This window comes from Sminthopsis crassicaudata, chromosome 5 (assembly GCF_048593235.1).
Source record: "Sminthopsis crassicaudata isolate SCR6 chromosome 5, ASM4859323v1, whole genome shotgun sequence".
Classification (NCBI taxonomy): Eukaryota; Metazoa; Chordata; class Mammalia; order Dasyuromorphia; family Dasyuridae; genus Sminthopsis; species Sminthopsis crassicaudata.
In genome coordinates this window covers 267,930,755-267,948,551 of record NC_133621.1, presented here as the reverse complement: position 1 = coordinate 267,948,551, position 17,797 = coordinate 267,930,755, and the positions used below count along the sequence as shown (strand labels likewise).

Genomic DNA, 17,797 nt, shown 5'->3' with positions numbered 1-17,797 from the left:
TAGCTGTTAATTAGGATTACTGCAGGGTCACACAGCTAGTAAATGTTTGAGAGAGAAATTGAAATTGAACTCAGATCTTTGTGAATGCAGCTTCAGTGCTCTAACCACGATTTTTGTTCACATGTCCATATTTTTGGTAGGTATTTTGGGGTTTGTGACCCATATTTCTTTATTTTGTAAACATTGGGTTCCAATTTCATGGTCCCTTGTTTTAAGACATTTTGAAAAGTCTACTTCCATTCTGTCTGTTACTTGCTTACATTTCTGGCTGCTTGCAGTAAAAAGGCAGTACAATACGGTTGTGGCTTAGGGCACTACAAAAAAAAAAAAAAAAAAGAAAGGATGATAACAGGGATTAAAATGTCTAGAGAGGATTTTCAGCATGTTGGCAAAATGGACATGTTTGTAAGGGATATGGAATAGATTACAGAAATTAAAAATAAATAATAGAGTTGGCATGAGTGAGGGGGGAAATCTGTTGGAGGAGATGGGATGGCACAGGGTCACCTGAATAAGTTTTAAAGCTCAAGCTTGGTAAGGAGTAAGCCTACTTCATCATGCAAGGTAGGAATGAAGGAGATATTGGCAGAAGGCATCTGAGAGATAGGAGATGTGGAAGAGAAGAGGTGAGGGAGCTCATTTCAAACAGCCTCATTTTTTTTAGTAAAATTTGAAGCAAATTTCTCATTTCAAAGTGTGGGCAAGAAAGAAACCATGGAAAATTTGAGAGAGGATGAAAAGTTGTGGAAGAGCTGCTGTGGGGATTGGGATAGTCACTTGATAAGGAAGGTATCATAGGGTTCCCTTAAGGGTCCAGTTATATATCATAAATTTGTGGTGGTAGCAATTGGAATGGATGAATGATTTTCTAATTTTTAATCCATTTCCTATATAAACTTGTGTTTTTTATTTTATAAACCTAAAAATATTTCTTTGAATAGTGTTCCATAAGTTTACAAAACTAAAAGAGACCTATAACACACACACCTCACACACACACACACACACACACACACACACACACACACACACATAGTACAAGACTTCTGTTTTAAATATGTATTTTTTCTATCGAGTAGAAGTCATGGATGACTTCTAAAGTCTTTAAGGGTCCTCTAACTTGCAAATTTCCATTGTCCTAAGTACCGTAATAAATATGTGATTTTACCAAGACAGGGTATAAGCCTATCTTGTCTCAGTAAGAATGCTGTCCTACTTTTGCCTTTTTGAAAGTCACATCGTTTTAAACTTATAGCACAATAACTAATACATGTAGGTCTTTGTCACAAGACATTCTAAGAAAAACAATTTTGCCCCAGTGTGTACATATTATATATAGCTATATTTTTTCTTTTCAAATTGTACATACTACTGCTGAGTCCAATACAAAAGAAATGACATAATTAATTGTGCTTAATCAGGAAAGACAAGAGGTAATACTTAGGCCTTAATAATAAGGTCAAAACTTGATTGGCTTAAAAGAAGGAGGAAAACTTCTAGGAGAGAGGATAGGCAAAAGATAGGGATGTTTCCAAGTAATGTAAGTCTTGACATTTAGCTATAATAGAGGACCTGTAATGGGAACATAAATTATTTTCTATAAAAGAGAGAGTCTTGGGAGTCACTGTCTTTTCATATAGAGTATAATAACATATTGAAACATATTTTTAAAAAACATTGAAATCAGACTGAAAGATTACCTGGAACAGATATACATTATAGGCCAAAAAGTCATTTCAGTAGGATGCAAGATGATAAAATAAAACAAAATGGAGTGGTTGTGGAAATATGAAATGTTAAACAATAACTTGTTCATTTTAGAGAAAGATTCAGCAGTATGTACCCATTATTGGGTTGCAGAGAGAAAAGGCCATAACTGAGTTTTTTAAAGGCTAAGTACCTGTAAAATATAAGTATCATAAATAGAAATGAAGAAGTTGCAAAGTTTTGGGGGGCTTATATGATTACAAGCTGACAACTTTTTAATGTGTTGTCGGGAAACATTTCAATGGAATTATCTCATAGATTGCTTAAATTTTAGGAATTTGAGAAAAGTCAGATGGTTTCCATTTCTTCTGGCAAATGAGTGTCAGAAATCTGAATTACAGCACAGTCTCTTTTGCAACAAGAACAGTTAAATGGATTAGCTCTCAGCTTTATGTTGGAAATAACCAAAGATAGAAGCATAAAATATGAAAACAAGAAAACAAATATGCCTGTGCTTACGAATGTATGTAAAATGAAGAAAGGAGACAGTTTTTTGTATCAGATACCACTTGAGAAATTAAAAAAAAATAAAAAACAACCTCATGATTTGGAGGGTCCTTAAGTGAATTAAAGCAAGCAAGCAGAGGGGCAGCTAGGTGGAACAGTGGATAGAGCACCAGCCCTGAAGTCAAATGTGATCTCAGACATTTAACACATTTTAGCTGTGTGACCCTGGGCAAGTCACTTAACCCCAATTGCATCAGCAAAAACAAGGAAAAAAAAAAAACATCAAGCATGAGAACAAGAAATTAAACCAAGAGAAAAACTCCTAATCTAAGTATGAGAGAGGGGTAGAGTTGGATATTGAATACCCAACTAGTAACAATGAATTATATAGTATAATAGATCTGCATTGTGGTTAAGTTAAATTTTCTGTTTCTGTGATGATTAGAGAAATGCCACTGGCAAATTTATATAAGACATATTCTCATCTTTTTTATATACTTTTTAAAACATTTTGTCTTTTGTTTGTTTTTCTTTGTATGTATTTTTGTATTAATGTATATATATATATATATATAATTCTATATATATATATATATTTATAGTAGACATGTATATATATTGGAATAAGTGTATAATATATATCAGTGTGTATATGTTTTAGATACATATACACATTTCAGACATACATACATATATAGATAGATAGATCGATAAATGAATGGATAGATGGATAGATAGGTCAAACATAGATCAAATTGGACTGGCCAAGGCTTTGTTGTCATTTAATCATTTTATTTGTGTCTGGCTCTTCAAGAGCACATTTAGTATTTTCTTGTCAAAGGAATAGAAATAGTTTGGCATTTCCTTCTTAGTAAGGAATTGAGACAAATGAGATTCAATGAATTGTCCAGGGGCATACAGCTAGTGTCTGAGGCCAGAATTTAATTCATAAAGAGCAATCTTCCTGATTCCAAGCTTAGGCCTCTATTAAATAGGCCACTATTTAAGAGGGATTATGTACAAAAACATTTTCTTCTCACATATATTTAGCATGTGAAAAATATTATTTTATGTATTATGTAATGACAATCATAATGATATCCTGAGTTAGAATTTTATCCTTCCTTACAAGTTCAACCATTTCTGTATGAAAACTCAGAGTTATCTCCTCTAAAGAAAAAAAAAAGATAGAAAATAATCATGAAAAGTGTAAGCATGAAACGGTTCTTTTGAAGAAAATGTTGTAAAAATATTGTGTTTTCTATAGATCCTTCTCTCTAGGTGGAAATTCTTCACAATTTAATTGTAGAAAACATTTAGGAGTACTTTAATCAGTGGACTTGTTAACAATTTTGTTGATGTTTTCATTTTATCAGTGTTCTTTTGAAAGTGTCTTGGAAAGATCTTCAGAACATATATTTGCATCTACAAGTCAAAATATACAAGACGTTATTTCTTTGGGACAACATGAAGGTAAGTTTATATTGTGTAGAAAGTGGGGTTTCAATTAAAAAAGGAAAAAGAAGGGGCAGATAGGTTAGGCAGTGGATAGAGCACCAGCCCTGAATTCAGGATGACCTGAGTTCAAATCTATTTTCATGCACTTAACACTTCCTAGTTGAGTATCACTTAACCCCAATTGCCTCAGCAACCAAAAATATAATGTATGTGAGAGCTGGAAAAATAGGGGATAGAATGTTGGGGCTGGAGTAAAGTATCATCAAATAGATAGAAGATAAGAAATTGCATGTTGTCCCACTGCTACTCACAGTACTATAATCAATATTGTTGAAGGCAAGAGGTTAATGGACAAAGAAATAAGCTATACATGATGTGGAGTGACTAATTGGCTCTAGGAAGTGTCTCTGCTAATATTCCTCCAGCCTTTGCAATGTGCTTAGTTTTAGCAAACTGAATGAGTTACTTTTCAGCTGAATTGGTTAGTTATACAGATGACAACTTCTATGATATGAGGTCATGTCACATCATTTATTTCTTTCTTTATTTGTTTTTTGGTGATAGAGACTAGACCTTAAACTTCATTGAAACAAAGCCTCAGAGAATTGCCTAGAGCACTGAAAGTTTGTTCATAGTCACACAACCAGTGTGTTTCAGAGGTGGAACTTGGGCTGAAACCTTCCTCATTGCAGGCCTGCCTCTCTAACTTCATTGATGTCTCTCACCCCCAGATGCTGAAGTCTTTAATTTATTTACTTCCTGTAAAGTGTAACCTGAAGATACTTGTCATAAAAATTCATTTTTAAAAACCTTCAGAAGTTGCTAGATTATTCTGTTTCTGTTCAGACTTTTGTACTCTAGCATAATGTCAATAAATGTTAGTAAGTGAGAAAGGGTGAAAAAAAGAGCAGGCAATAGGAAGTGAGAAATAGATAGGGGAAGATGCTGTTTTGGAACCAGGGTGGGGAGAGAGCAACCAAAGACTCCTTTCCTTTCACACTGAATAGGAGGAGCTCCAGATGTCCTTGAGAGTTCTTTGTTGGCCTACTTTGCTGAACCTTAGAGTCTAGTAACAATAGTTTAAGAATGTTAAAATGAGGTGAACGGAAAATACAAACTGAAAAAGAAAAGTTTTCACATAACTGGGGAAGGGGAGAGGGAAATCACTTGCCACTAATAATTTAGCAGATGCAGAAATAGGGGCCCCTAAAGCCCTGGACAGGAAGACTCTCACCTTTTCAGCCCTACTTCGTCCTGTTTGTGTTCCCTCTTTTTCATCCAAACTATTTTCATCATTTTCCTACATATTGTCCTGCCCTGTGTCCTTTCAGGCCATCTGGTGAAATCTCCCTTTTCAGAAACTTTGTCATGTGCAAACTCCATAAAGTTTTTCTGGAGTTTACTAGTCTTCTTGATAATTATTTCCCAATATCTCAATTTGTTGGTTTCTTTTAAAGGCATATTCATTGTACACATGATCAACTGGGGCAGCTTGTTGGTATAGTGGATAGAGCACTAGCTCTGAAGCCAGGAGGACCTGAGTTCAAATCTGTCTCAGACACTTCAACTTCCTAGCTGTGCAACCCTGGGCAAGTCACCTCCATTGCCTCAGCAAAAAACAAAAACAAAAACACGATAGACTAAAGTTACAAAGTACCTACTATTATGTACATGACACTGTCATCCATTGTAAGGCTTATTCAAATTAGATACAATACCCTTTTGTTTTTCCGAACTTTTCATAAAGGGAACTATGGATCAAATGAGTTCATTGTTCCAGATATTCTAGAAACTGATGGACAGAAGGTGACTTCTCCTATCCAATGAGTATGAGTTATATATTGTCTACTTCATTAATTTCTGAGGTAAAAAAAAATAACATCATCACTGAACTGTCAGACTTGCAATGGCGCCCACACAGAGTATACACATAGGAAGAAATATGGGTCACTTCTAGCAGCACATATGCTATCAGTCTCTCCTGTCCACCTGTCCATAGTCACTGAAACACTGTCTTCCCCAATCAGAAAATGGTGCATCCATGAATGAAGGAAACAAAACAAAACAATAAGGGTAGAAATGTATCAGGCAATTTGTCTATTATGTATTTAGAAAGAGGAAAATTAATGACTTTTTTAGCCTAGTTTTATGAGCAAAAATATTAATAAGCAAGTTAGTTAAAATGGTTATATTACTAATTAAATCTGTTTCATGCTGTTATGGAAGCATTTGTTTCCATTGTCAACGTTCTAACCCTCCTTCAGTTTCTTAGTGCCGAGTAGACCGATATATACTAAGCCTAACTTTATATAGTTTATGGTAGTACAAAATTTGTTAAGATGTTTTGGACTGATGTATGATAAACTAATTTTTATCATAAAATAAAAGATATTCAAAGTTTTAAATTTTATTTTCTGAGATGTATTATCAATATCTCTGTAAATAGCTTGGTTTTTCATGAATGTTAATTTATATAAGTTGAGGGGAATTTTACATGGTAATAACATTGAATTAATAATTGCAGAATTAGACCAGTGATGCTTTTTTAAAAATTACTTACAAAACTGAAAGGTTTTAAAATGAGCATCTCATAAAAAGCTTAAAATCTAGCAGTAGATTGAAATAGCAAAATAATCAAATTAATTAATTAATAAGGTAGAAATTTCTGATATTTTATGACTTATCTGAACATAGATTACAATAGATAAAATCATTATCTGTCACAACTGCCATTACTGTTAATAAGGAGAGGATTTCATTCATATAAGAAAAATAATTCTAAATAAAATAAATTTTCACTTAAATGTTACTTAGACTTGAAACGAGAATTGAAATGTAAAGGACCACCAGATGGAAGCCAGGACATTTTTGATAAAAGTGACCAGGAACAGGTATGGAAAAGTGATGTTAAATTTTCCTTTTTTACAGATTTTTATTAAAGCTTCTTATTTATAGACCATATGCATGAGTAATTTTTCAACATTGATCCTTGCAAAATCTTGTGTTCCAAATTTTCCCTTTCTTCTCTTCATCATTTTCCATAGATGGCAGGTAATCCAATACATGTTAAATATGTTAAAATATGTGTTAATTCCAATATATGTATACATATTTATATAAATATCTTGCTGCACAAGAAAAATCAATTGAAAAAGGAAAAACATAATTGACAAAGGAAACAAAATACAAGCAAACAACAGAAAGAGTGAAAATGATATGTTGTGGTCCATTCTCAGTTTACACAGTCCTCTTTCTGGGTGTAGATGGCTCTCTTCATCACAAGATTATTGGAATGGATCTGAATCATCTCATGGTTGGAAATAGGCACATCTATCAGAATTGATCATCGTATATTCTTCTTGTTGCCATGCATGATGATTTCCTAATTCTGTTTATTTCTCTGAGCATCATCATGTAATTCTCCTCAGGCCTCTGTAAAATCATTCTACTGACCATTTGTTATACAACAATAGATACTGTAATTTCTGATATTTTATTTTAGTAAAAGTGTCTTTCATACTAATTTTACTGGAAGTGATTTTCAGAACTTAGTGTACTTTAAAATGTATTTTTGTCTTTTTTTTAGGAGTTGAAATGTTCTTTGTGGGTATAGGGACCAACAGCAAAACTCCAACCCTAGCTAGGTAATAATAGAAGAAAAAGAGTAATCCAAAGATACTGCAATTTTGAACATTTCTTAAATGATAAAGAAGTTAGTTAAACTACTTGATTATTTCATTGTTTTCCCTTTATTCAGCAAAATAATTATGATAACAGAAATACCATAGATCTGGAAGCATGTGAAAGAGCACATTTTAAAAAATATGTTCTGATTTTTTTGTTAGGCAAGCTAACATTTTTGTCACTGATGGCAGGATAACCTGGAATATCAATATCTGGAAATGTATGTCTCGTTCGAAAAAATATACTACATTCCATCAATATATAAAAATGTCAATGTATGGCATTGAAGGTGCCATCATAATAATATCTTAGCATTGATGATCAAAGTGAATCTAGTTTATCTTTGTCAGAATTAACAAATCCTGTCTGCAGAATCCCCCCAAAAAAGTAGAAAATTTGATGTGATTGAAAAGTTACTCCCCAAGTAAATCAGCCCATTGTATATTGAACAGCTCTGATAGTTTGGGATGTTTTCTTATAGTGAGCTAAATTACAGCTTTCTATAATGTGCAGCCAGGGCTAATGGTTCTGAGTTAAAGAATGAAGTTGAAGAAATTCCCTAGTTTTTTGATGACATCACGGGAAACCTCACCTGGCCCAGGACACGGAAAGGATTGACAGATTGATAGCTCTTTCTCGATTCCTGGCATCTTTTAAATTGTCTTTTTTGAAAACTAGACACCCCTACTTAATTACCAGACTGTCCTATGATATAAATCGTGGTTGATTTCTAATGACTCTTTTAGTTCCTCTGGACTGCACTTTTCCAGTGTCCTACCTAAACATAATAATGTGGAATTATGAAGATAGAATAAGGCCCGTCACTTTTGCTGCAAAGATCATATAATCCCTTTTGATACCCTCATCATATTAAACTTATGACCCACTAACAAATATTTCTTGGTCTTTGAGAATTTTTATGAAAAACTGTTTTGCCCCATTGTATACATATGCAGCTGATTTTTAAAAATATAATTCCAGTATTTTAATTTGTCCCCTTTGAGATATTCCTTGTTAGCACTATCTCCTTGTTCTAATCTATAAAGATCCATTGGAATCTCAGTTCTTTGATTTATTTCTTCTATATCCTCTATCAATCCCATTCCATTGACAATTCTGCTAATAAGCATTAGATCTATTACTTCATCCTGATTATCAGTGTAAAGTGTTGGATAGAGAAAGCCCTGGAGGTAAAGCTACCCTTTGCCCTCCAGGAAAATTGGTGTTGTTTAAATCCACCCAGTGAAACTACTCCTAATCTACCAAATTTTTCTTTAATACAGTCCACATTTTTCTCCTAGGCCACAAAGATCTTGTGAGAAACTTTTTGAAATACTTGTTGAAATCCAGGCACACTGGGTTTTGACATTCCTTGGATCTAGTCTTCTATCTTTAGAATGATGAGAATTTTTTTTAAAGTGAAACTTCTGAGATATCTAGTATATTTTGTTCTATTGAACACATATGAATTCTTAATTATTCATCTTTGGATTTTCTTATGGGAAATATGCAGGAACTATTTATTACTCATGCTGGAACTTCCAAGGAATTCATAACAACGTTAACCTTTCCTAATACCATGACAACTCCCTGGTAAACTGTAATTACTCAAAGATTTTAGGCAAAGATTTTTCAGTTCAATGTGCAAATTAGCTGAAGGGTTTTTTTTGGTGCTAACCCTAACCACATTACTTGAGCTCAGTGGGGAATAGACTCAGGATGTGTCATGCTTTAGTCTCACTAACTAGTAATATCTTCTTTAACTGAAATCAGAAGAGTTCTAAAGTCCAGGTTTCAGATGCTTTTTGCAAGATAGAATCTGCTCTCAATAGTCTTTTTATCATGTTCATTTTGTTAGAACAACCTGCACAATCAAGAGACAAGAGAGGCTTGAAAAACAAAGCAGGTCACACAGCTTTACCTTCCCAACACCATCTTTCTACAACGAGATTCCAGTTCACAACCTTTTCACAATCTTTTCTAGACAATACATTTCAATCATATTTTTGAATCATTATTTCTCTGCCTAGAAACAAGAATTGAAATGACTGTTCCAATGTGATTTCTTAAAAATCAACAATTCAGATCGGATAACATCCTCGTGAATTAATTATTGAATTTTAATCTGAGTATTGCCCAAATACTAGCACACTCATCAACAAATCAGTGAATTGAATATCTTCTTAAAATCCATAGGTTTCAGCTACAGGAATAGCCATGATATAGAACAGAAAATAGTTATCATTGAGGTCTATACTTCAGCCCTTAGTTTTACATGAAAAGATTCTATTACTTGATCTGTGTTCATTAAAGGAAATAACAGATTCTCCATCATGGATAGAGCAACAAAAAACATAACTGCTTTAGAAGGCAATATGGACCCCAACAATTAATGTCTCTAGCTGGAAGCTCACTGTCAACTATTTAGGGATATTGTGGATGATATTCTTATGCAGTTGTAGTGCTTTTGTTTTCTTGCTGAATCTGTTTGTTTGGGATATAATGAAAATCAGCCCAATAAGATTTTGCCATCTCAATTCAAGTAGGAGTTAATAAATGTCTAATTTTGGAGAAATGACATTCAATGCAATTTAAAGTATAAATATATTCTACATATTTGTCAACAACTAAGTGGCATAGGAGATAGAGATTCAGATCTGGAGTCAGGAAGATTTGATGAGAGTTAGGGAAGGGGAACCCCTTTGGGTTTGGTGCAAGGATACATAGTTCAATGCAGTCTAGTGATGGCGCAGAGTCGCTGTAAAGGAATTTACAGACCCGAAAACCTAGATTGATAAAAAAAAAAAAAGGTGTATTGTAGGGGTTTGGAAGTAAGGGTAAAGGTAGAAAGATGCCAGGGCCAGAGCTGGTCCCTGGGTAGACAGGAACTCTTACATGGCCAGTGTAAGGACACCATGTTTTAGGGCTCCTGCCAAGAGTGGACTCCAGGATTTCCTTTTTATGATCTTGAAGGTGTGCGGAGTCCCAGGCTCCTGGATTGTTTTGGCCAGGGTTAGCAATTAATAGAATTCAGTGGGTCTTTAGATACGGAAGAAGCTGTTTGTAGGTCTTGAAAAAAGTCAGACATGACTGAACAAGAAAAAAAAAAGTTGACTGTTATTTGTAAATGATGTGATTCTAAAAACAATTTATTCCAAAATATCTGTAGGTAGGCATGGATATTGTGGTTTGTCCCATTTAATTATAGAATTATAATCCCAACTCATTTGAACATTTGAATGATTATACTGGGTCAGGGAATCACATTTTGACTATTTTGAAATAGTTACTTAATACTCCATGGCCGAATAATTCTATTAATGTCCCTAAGTTATCATTTTGTAATCATTTCTTATCTCTTATTCTTTAATTATATGCAAAAAGCATTTGTTTTCTCTTGCCCAGTCTTATCCTCTAATTTTTAAAAAAGAGAGATTATATGGACTCGAACTGAACTCAGAAGGGGACAATCTATATAGGTATATATTTTTGAAAATAAGTTTCCTTTAAATCACATTCTAGTTTTCCTCACACTTACGTCATAATTTACATTTGCTATTTTTACACTTTTATTTGAACTTTAATTCAAAGAAATTACAAAATGAATAATAGAGAAACACATAAATGTGGTGAAAAAATTTACTAGTTAAAAATATCTCTCTAATTTTTTATCCCATTTCAACCTTATATTTTACTTTTTTTTTTTTGGCTAAGCAGATTAGGCAGAACATATCTGTATTATTATTTCAAAATTTATCATTTAAATTTATCAGTTAAAAACAAAATCTCTTTACAATCTATTTTTGATTAAAAAATTGTCCTTTTAGAGCAGGAAAAACTATTAAAATATGAAATGAGAAATTTTCCTATTTGTTTTTTTGGGAATATAGTATGCATAGTATGCAATACAAGTATAATATTAACCTAATACAAAATATCCTAGCTAAAACTTACTTTAAAATTTCATTTTTTTCTTTCATTTAGAGAAAATTTAATTTTTTCTAACATTCTTTTGAAACATAGATGATTTGTGATTATGTAAAACACTAAGATTAAAAGATTAAGTTTAACTATTATTTGTTTGAGTTCTAATTGTTCTTTGTCCTTATTTCATTACCCCAGGATAAAGTTACTTTGGAAACAACCAGCATACCAGAACAAACAGCATCTAGGAAACGATTTCAGTGTCTTTGTTTCCCATTTTTGAATTGGAAAAGAAGATCTCCACAAGCAAAATTCAATAAGAAATCTAATGTTAAGGACATACATTTAGATGCAGATACAAATTGCACAGAAAATCCTGAAAAAATGAGGGACAAAGAGAAAAAAATGAAATTTAAAAATAAATTTAGAATCAAGAAAACTAAGTTAACACAGGTGCATGGTGAAATTGAGAAAAAGTTCCAAATTGCTGATGACACTCAAGAGAAACTCCAAAAAGATGAGTTTGGAGAGGTAGCTACATCTACTTTGGCAAATACCTTAAGTGACTCTGAGGAAAAGGAGACATATCAAGGCCCTCTCCCTGCAGGACTTCATCCGTCATTTCCTGAAGGAAGAGAGCATGATTTGGAAAATGTTGTTTTCCAGAATTTACAGAGCACTTTGCAAGAAAACATTCTTGGCACCCCAAAGCCTAAGAATGATATTCACACAGAAGTTGAATGTACTTCTAATATATATGAAGAAGATTTTGCTTATAATGAAGAAAATATAAAAAGAGCGGGCTCAAATGAAATGAAGGAAGATGCAATCAGCCAAGAAAAAAAGCCTGAACTTTATATTGCAAGAAAATGTAAGAAGAAAACCAAACATATAGAAATATCATTTGAGGATAGTGATTAAAATGCCAGTAACTCTACCAGTGAGCTAAGGCATTGGAGATACTCCCTTCCAGATGGGGACAAAATCTCAAAAATGCACCTGGATAAAAAATTAAAGCAAGATTCACAAAGATTAACAAATGATTTAGGAATGTTGCAAGCAGAGTCCCTGACATTGGATAAAGAAAAAATACCATCAGAAAAAGAGGTAGATTCACCTTTTGACACTCTATATTCTATTTATTTTTCATCTTCATCAATCCTCCCGTGCAATTGATTTTTCATATGATGAAAATGCTATGTTCACATGCTTGCTATTTGTACAATTTACATTGAAAGTTGCATTAAGAAAATTATCCAGAAAATCTTTTTTACAGTTTTTATTTTGGTCATCTAAATTACTCCATCAATTTCCAAAATATTTGGCATGTAACCAATGAATTTTCTAAATCAGACATACAAATTGAAATATTAGACTAGGTAACCAAAAGAACTAGGATAAGCCTAAAGATAATTAGAACACAAACTAAAAGACATATAAAGAACTCAGATTTTCTTTTATGCAAATCCTTGTAATATATGACATTTGAAAGAATTTTGCTTTCTATGGTCATTTTTATTTTCTTAACCAAATGTAATGTGTTGTGACTTAAAATACTGAAAACATAAGCCAAACTTTGGAAATTTCTAAAAAATTCATCTGACTAAATTAATACATTTATGACAATCTGCTTATTTACCTTTACTCATATAACTAAAATCATGACTTTTTGTGTTTCAAAACAAAATGAAACACAATTTTGCTAATTAATCATTTAATATCAGTCATCAATTTACTATTTCTCTATTCCACCACTAATAAATTACAGAATTGAAACTTAAACCTAGATTTTCTCTCTTCAAGTTTAGTGCTCCTCTTCTTGCATTGACTTGCTTTTTCAAAATATATTTTAATTTGCTATAGGTACCTGTCATTTTAGCACTTAGAAATAATGTAAACTAGAAGAAAAGATAGCAAAACAATAGCAAAACACTGACTTGTGATATGGTTGTGCAAGAGACTGGCTTTAGATACTATTAAATTAGTATAGTTCATTCATTGAGTTTTATTTTTTGGAACATTGACAGTCATGGAGTCAAATCCCCTTATCTTATCACTGAGGAAGAGTTAGGCTTAGAGAAGTTAGACTACATGGCCAGAGTCTCTTGGTTCATATGTACTGTTATGTGTCTATCTTATAATTATCATTATCCTTTCACAATAATAACTGAAGATAAAAGAGAGGATAGTGGAGAGAGAGCCAAACTCATTCAGTTAGACTTAGATTCAAGTGCTGCTTCTAATGTGTTATGTTATCTTGGGCAAGTCTATTGATTTTACCAGGCAACTGCTACTAGAAGCAGAGGCTGACCTGACTTTATGGAGGGAGTTTCCTCACTTGGAGTCACTCCCATTGATGATCTTAAAGGTCCTGTCCAAACATCATGAGAGTATAACTCTCATTACAAAGTATTCCCATTTGATCTTCATTTCTATTCCTATAAAGTGCTGGGACATCTTTACAAACAAGGAAATAGAATCTCAATTTGGTATTTAAGCTTAAAACTTCTGATGAGAAACTCAATGCTAACTCTGAAATCTATCAATCTACAACTGTCTATCTCTCTACAAAGTACTAAATAATGCAAATTCATTCTGAATCAAATGTGGGGCCTATACCCAGAAATACTAGATTCTGCTATTAGTTTATTATCATGACTTTGACCAAATTACTTAATGTATCTGTGCTTCAGATTCCTCATCAACAAAATGAGAGCATTAGACTAAGGTTGTTTTTTTGTTTTGTTTTGTTTTTTCCTAATTTTTTTTCTTTCCTAAAAAGATTGTGATTCAGTGCACCTGCACAGGGAATAGCACTGATATTCCATAATGTAGCAGTCACATTGCCTAAATCTCACTCTCCTCAATTTCCTGTGTTTTTAACCCAATATTTCAATGACTAATTTTAGGGTATTTTTTGTTTTTGTTTTTTGTAGTACTTTTTTGAACTTGACAATAAGGAAAAAGAAATGAGAAATGGGATTGGAAACAATCATCCTATAGTTAAAAATGAACTGGGTCTATTTGTTCGTCATAGGGACATGGTAAAAAAGGCCAAAAATAAGTCAGCTATTTTATCTCTTTATCCCTGTCTGCTTGTTAAAGGAGAGAAATGAGAGAAGCATGTGAAAATAGGATGAGAAAACAAAATGAGGTGATAATTAAGCTATCATTTTGAAAAATGAACCAATTTTTCTGCTTTCTAACAAAACTTATAAAAGTATCATCATTTTTGACTATGATATAAAAATGAAGGTAATATCTATTGAGGATAATGTGTATTTCAAAATAAAATAGAAAAATTAAAGTTAGCATAGCATATTTGATAGTGAGCCAAGAAGACCTTTTTCAAGTCCAACTTCTGACATAGATAGGCAAGTCAATAAACATCTCCATGTTCTCGTTATTGGTGGAATTGGTAGAGGGAATTTTCTCTTCAAGTAGATCCTTGTACTAGAGAAATCACAAATCTAGTATTTGTACCTAAGTTAGCATATAAATACGTATATGAAATATTATGTATTAAAGAATAGATATGTGTATATGTACATATATATGTACACACACACACACATCTCTCTCACAGAGGCAGATAAGGAATAAAGTGGCAATGATACTAAGCTTTCCTTTTAGGTGGAGCAAAAGCATCAACACAACGAAATGGAGTCATTCGAGAGAAAAGATGATCAATTAACTAAAAACAGAAGAGATGGCAACGTTAATGAGATATTTTCAATGGAGAATCATCAGCTTGGTAAAGATGAAGAAAACACACTTCCTGGGGAAGAAATTCCCATAATGGGCATTTCCTCCAGGGAAAATTTAGCACTTGGGCACCAATTTTTAAGGGGTAAGTTTGTCAAAATATTCAAAATATGTTTATTATCAAATATTAACATTCATGGTATGTTTAGTTTGCTCTAAAAATCTAGATTCTGATTCACTCTGCATCCACTTGTTTTTTGCTGAGAAAGGAATGAAGGTCCCATGAATGTATATTGTTCCTTACTGTAAGTATGTTCTTTTATTTTGGAATTGTTATATCAGTGTATATTAAAAGAGTTAGATAACCTTTGAGGGGTTCCAAAAGAATAGGATGAAAAAAAAGATATGGATAGCAAGGAGCAAAGCAAGGGAATTTTCAAATGTTTGCAAATGTATAAATAATAAGTGCTAATGAGATATGAGAATAGGCTTACAGCTACTCCAAAAATTAGTTGGGTTCTTTTAGATGTTAAAAAGTTTCCCATCAATAGAGAAATGTCTAAGAATGAACCCGTTTAAGTGCTTATCATGAGCCAAGCACTGCGGATACCACCAAAAAACTCAGAAAACCTAGAATCTCAAGAACCTCACACTTTTAATTGCAGACATGCAACTCATTAAAAAGATCTATTTACCAACACATCACTCTGTAAGACAGGCCTGAGGAGAAAAAAGGCTAATATCCTTTCAGGATGGAAGAATCAAAAGGGGGAATTGACAGAGTTGTAGAGAGCAGTGCTCACCTAGCATTTAAGGCCTTCTAGTGCTCATGTGGCTACTGGACAGGTTGAGGAAGAGGAAAAAAACAAATAACAACTACCTGCTGCCCCATCTAACAAAGTCTTAGCACCACAAGATGAGACACAGGAATACAGTAAAGAGGGTTCACAATTCATTTTGGGACTGTACATACTTGAAGACCTCTAAAATTCCAATTTAGGAGAGCTGAAATGTGGAAGTGATCTGGACTAACATTTAGAAAGTAGAGAGTGTTTGAAAAATTAAGCCTGGATTTACTTTTATTGAAAATAAAATTGAAAAGTAATTTAATAGCCTTAAAAAACTTTTCCTTGAACAATTAAGTTTAAGATAAAAACAAATTAGATACATTAGGAAAACAACAATATATAACTTATTTGGGAGACACTGAAAAAGGGCATCTTTCCCTGCTTCAATGCCAGTATTCATACATTGTGACCATAGTTGCATGCAGACAGAAAGTTATCTACTTTATTCCTTTGATTAGTGAAACCATATTAGACTTATTAGTAAGACACAGGAAAGCAATGGACAATTGAGAGAAAGTTTCCTTTCTTAAAAATCATCTTGTATTACTTTTATATCAGCTTCATTTTTCAAGATCTCTTTCCTTAGCCTTCTAGTGAAACATCCCTAATTAATACATCACTATTACATGCAGTGTTCCATATTGAAAGTCTTCCACCCTGCATAAATAGGAGGTGATACCCTTTCATCTGGACTAAGCTTTGACATTATAATTTCACAGTATTAAATTGCAGTTATTTTATTGTCCTCAATAATAACATTATTATAGTCAAAATTTATATTGTTGTCCTGTTGTCCTTATTTCATTTTGCATTAATTCATATAAATATTCTTATGCTTTTATATAAGTATGATTTCTAACCATACACAATGACCATGCATCCATCAACAAAACACAATTTGCTTAGCCATTCCCAGTTATTTGCTGCTACAAAAAGTGGTTGCTGTGAATATTTTTGTTTTTAAAATTTTTCTTGCCATTGGGTAAAAATAACTCATTGGGGTGTGTGTTTAGCAGTTGGAGAGAGGAAATGCTGCTAAAGCACCAGAGAAATTACTATTCTTTGGGAAAGTTTGACAAAAAGGGCATCAAAAGAGGGTAAGTTGCTAGCAAGCATTCTTTTTAAATGTTGTTAAATCTGAGAATAAAATTACATGATGGAATAAAATGGATATCAAGAATGATTACAAAATGTGCTTTTTCCCACTAAATTTCTTCTTTGAAACTTTATCAGAGTAGGAAGATGAAGTTATCTAAAAGCTACATGAACAGAGCAACAGGTAGGTTTGTGAAGTCCATTTGAGGTAAATAAAGAACAATCTTACTACCTTTGCTCAAAGTTATAACTAGCATGTACAATCTCTCTGTCCCTCTCTTTGTCTCTCTGTCCCTGTCTCTCTGTCTCTGTCACACACACCTACACACACATACACAGAGAGAGAGAGAGAGAGAGAGAGAGAGAGAGAGAGAGAGAGAGAGAGAGGGAGGGAGGGAGGGAGGGAGGGAGGGAGGGAGGGAGGGAGGGAGGGAGGGAGAGAGAGGGAGGGAGGGAGAGAGAGAGAGGGAGAGAGAGAGAGAGAGAGAGAGAGAGAGAGAGAGAGAGAGAGAGAGAGAGAGAGAGAGAGAGAGAGAGAGAGAGAGAGAGAGAGAGAAAGGAATGTGTTAATTCCATAGGCAGTCCATTCCTTTTTAAATAAGTTTTAGTTGTTTGGAAGTGGGTTGCTTTTGTGTTCTTTGTTTTTCATACATTGATCCCAAATGTGTTTCCTGTGCCTAGTATTGAAAGCCTTTGGAGGGTCAATTAAACATTGTTTTATTTTATATTTGAGCACATATACTACTTCCTTTCATCCCAGTTCTTTCTCTTCTCTTCTTTATGGTAAACATCATCAGTTGCCCTTTATTTAACAAGGTCTTTTTCCTTCACCATCCTGATTTCTCTTCTCTGGAATTATTCTAAGTGCT

General features: G+C 33.3%; 1 protein-coding gene across 10 annotated transcripts in view; it reads left to right on the top strand.

Moving 5' to 3' along the window:
• Nucleotides 1–17,797, top strand: part of LOC141544613 (uncharacterized) — a 79,011-nt gene that overhangs the window by 51,835 nt on the left and 9,379 nt on the right. For 9 of the 10 annotated variants that reach the window (XM_074271006.1, XM_074271007.1, XM_074271005.1 and 6 more), the window contains exons 9-12: nucleotides 3,591–3,687; nucleotides 6,487–6,563; nucleotides 11,479–12,387; nucleotides 14,914–17,112. In XM_074271006.1, the coding sequence (XP_074127107.1) occupies nucleotides 3,591–3,687; nucleotides 6,487–6,563; nucleotides 11,479–12,201 (897 nt within the window). In that variant the 3' untranslated portion in view covers nucleotides 12,202–12,387; nucleotides 14,914–17,112. The remainder of the gene's footprint in view (nucleotides 1–3,590; nucleotides 3,688–6,486; nucleotides 6,564–11,478; nucleotides 12,388–14,913; nucleotides 17,113–17,797) is intronic. The other variant, XM_074271003.1, reaches the window with a different exon arrangement.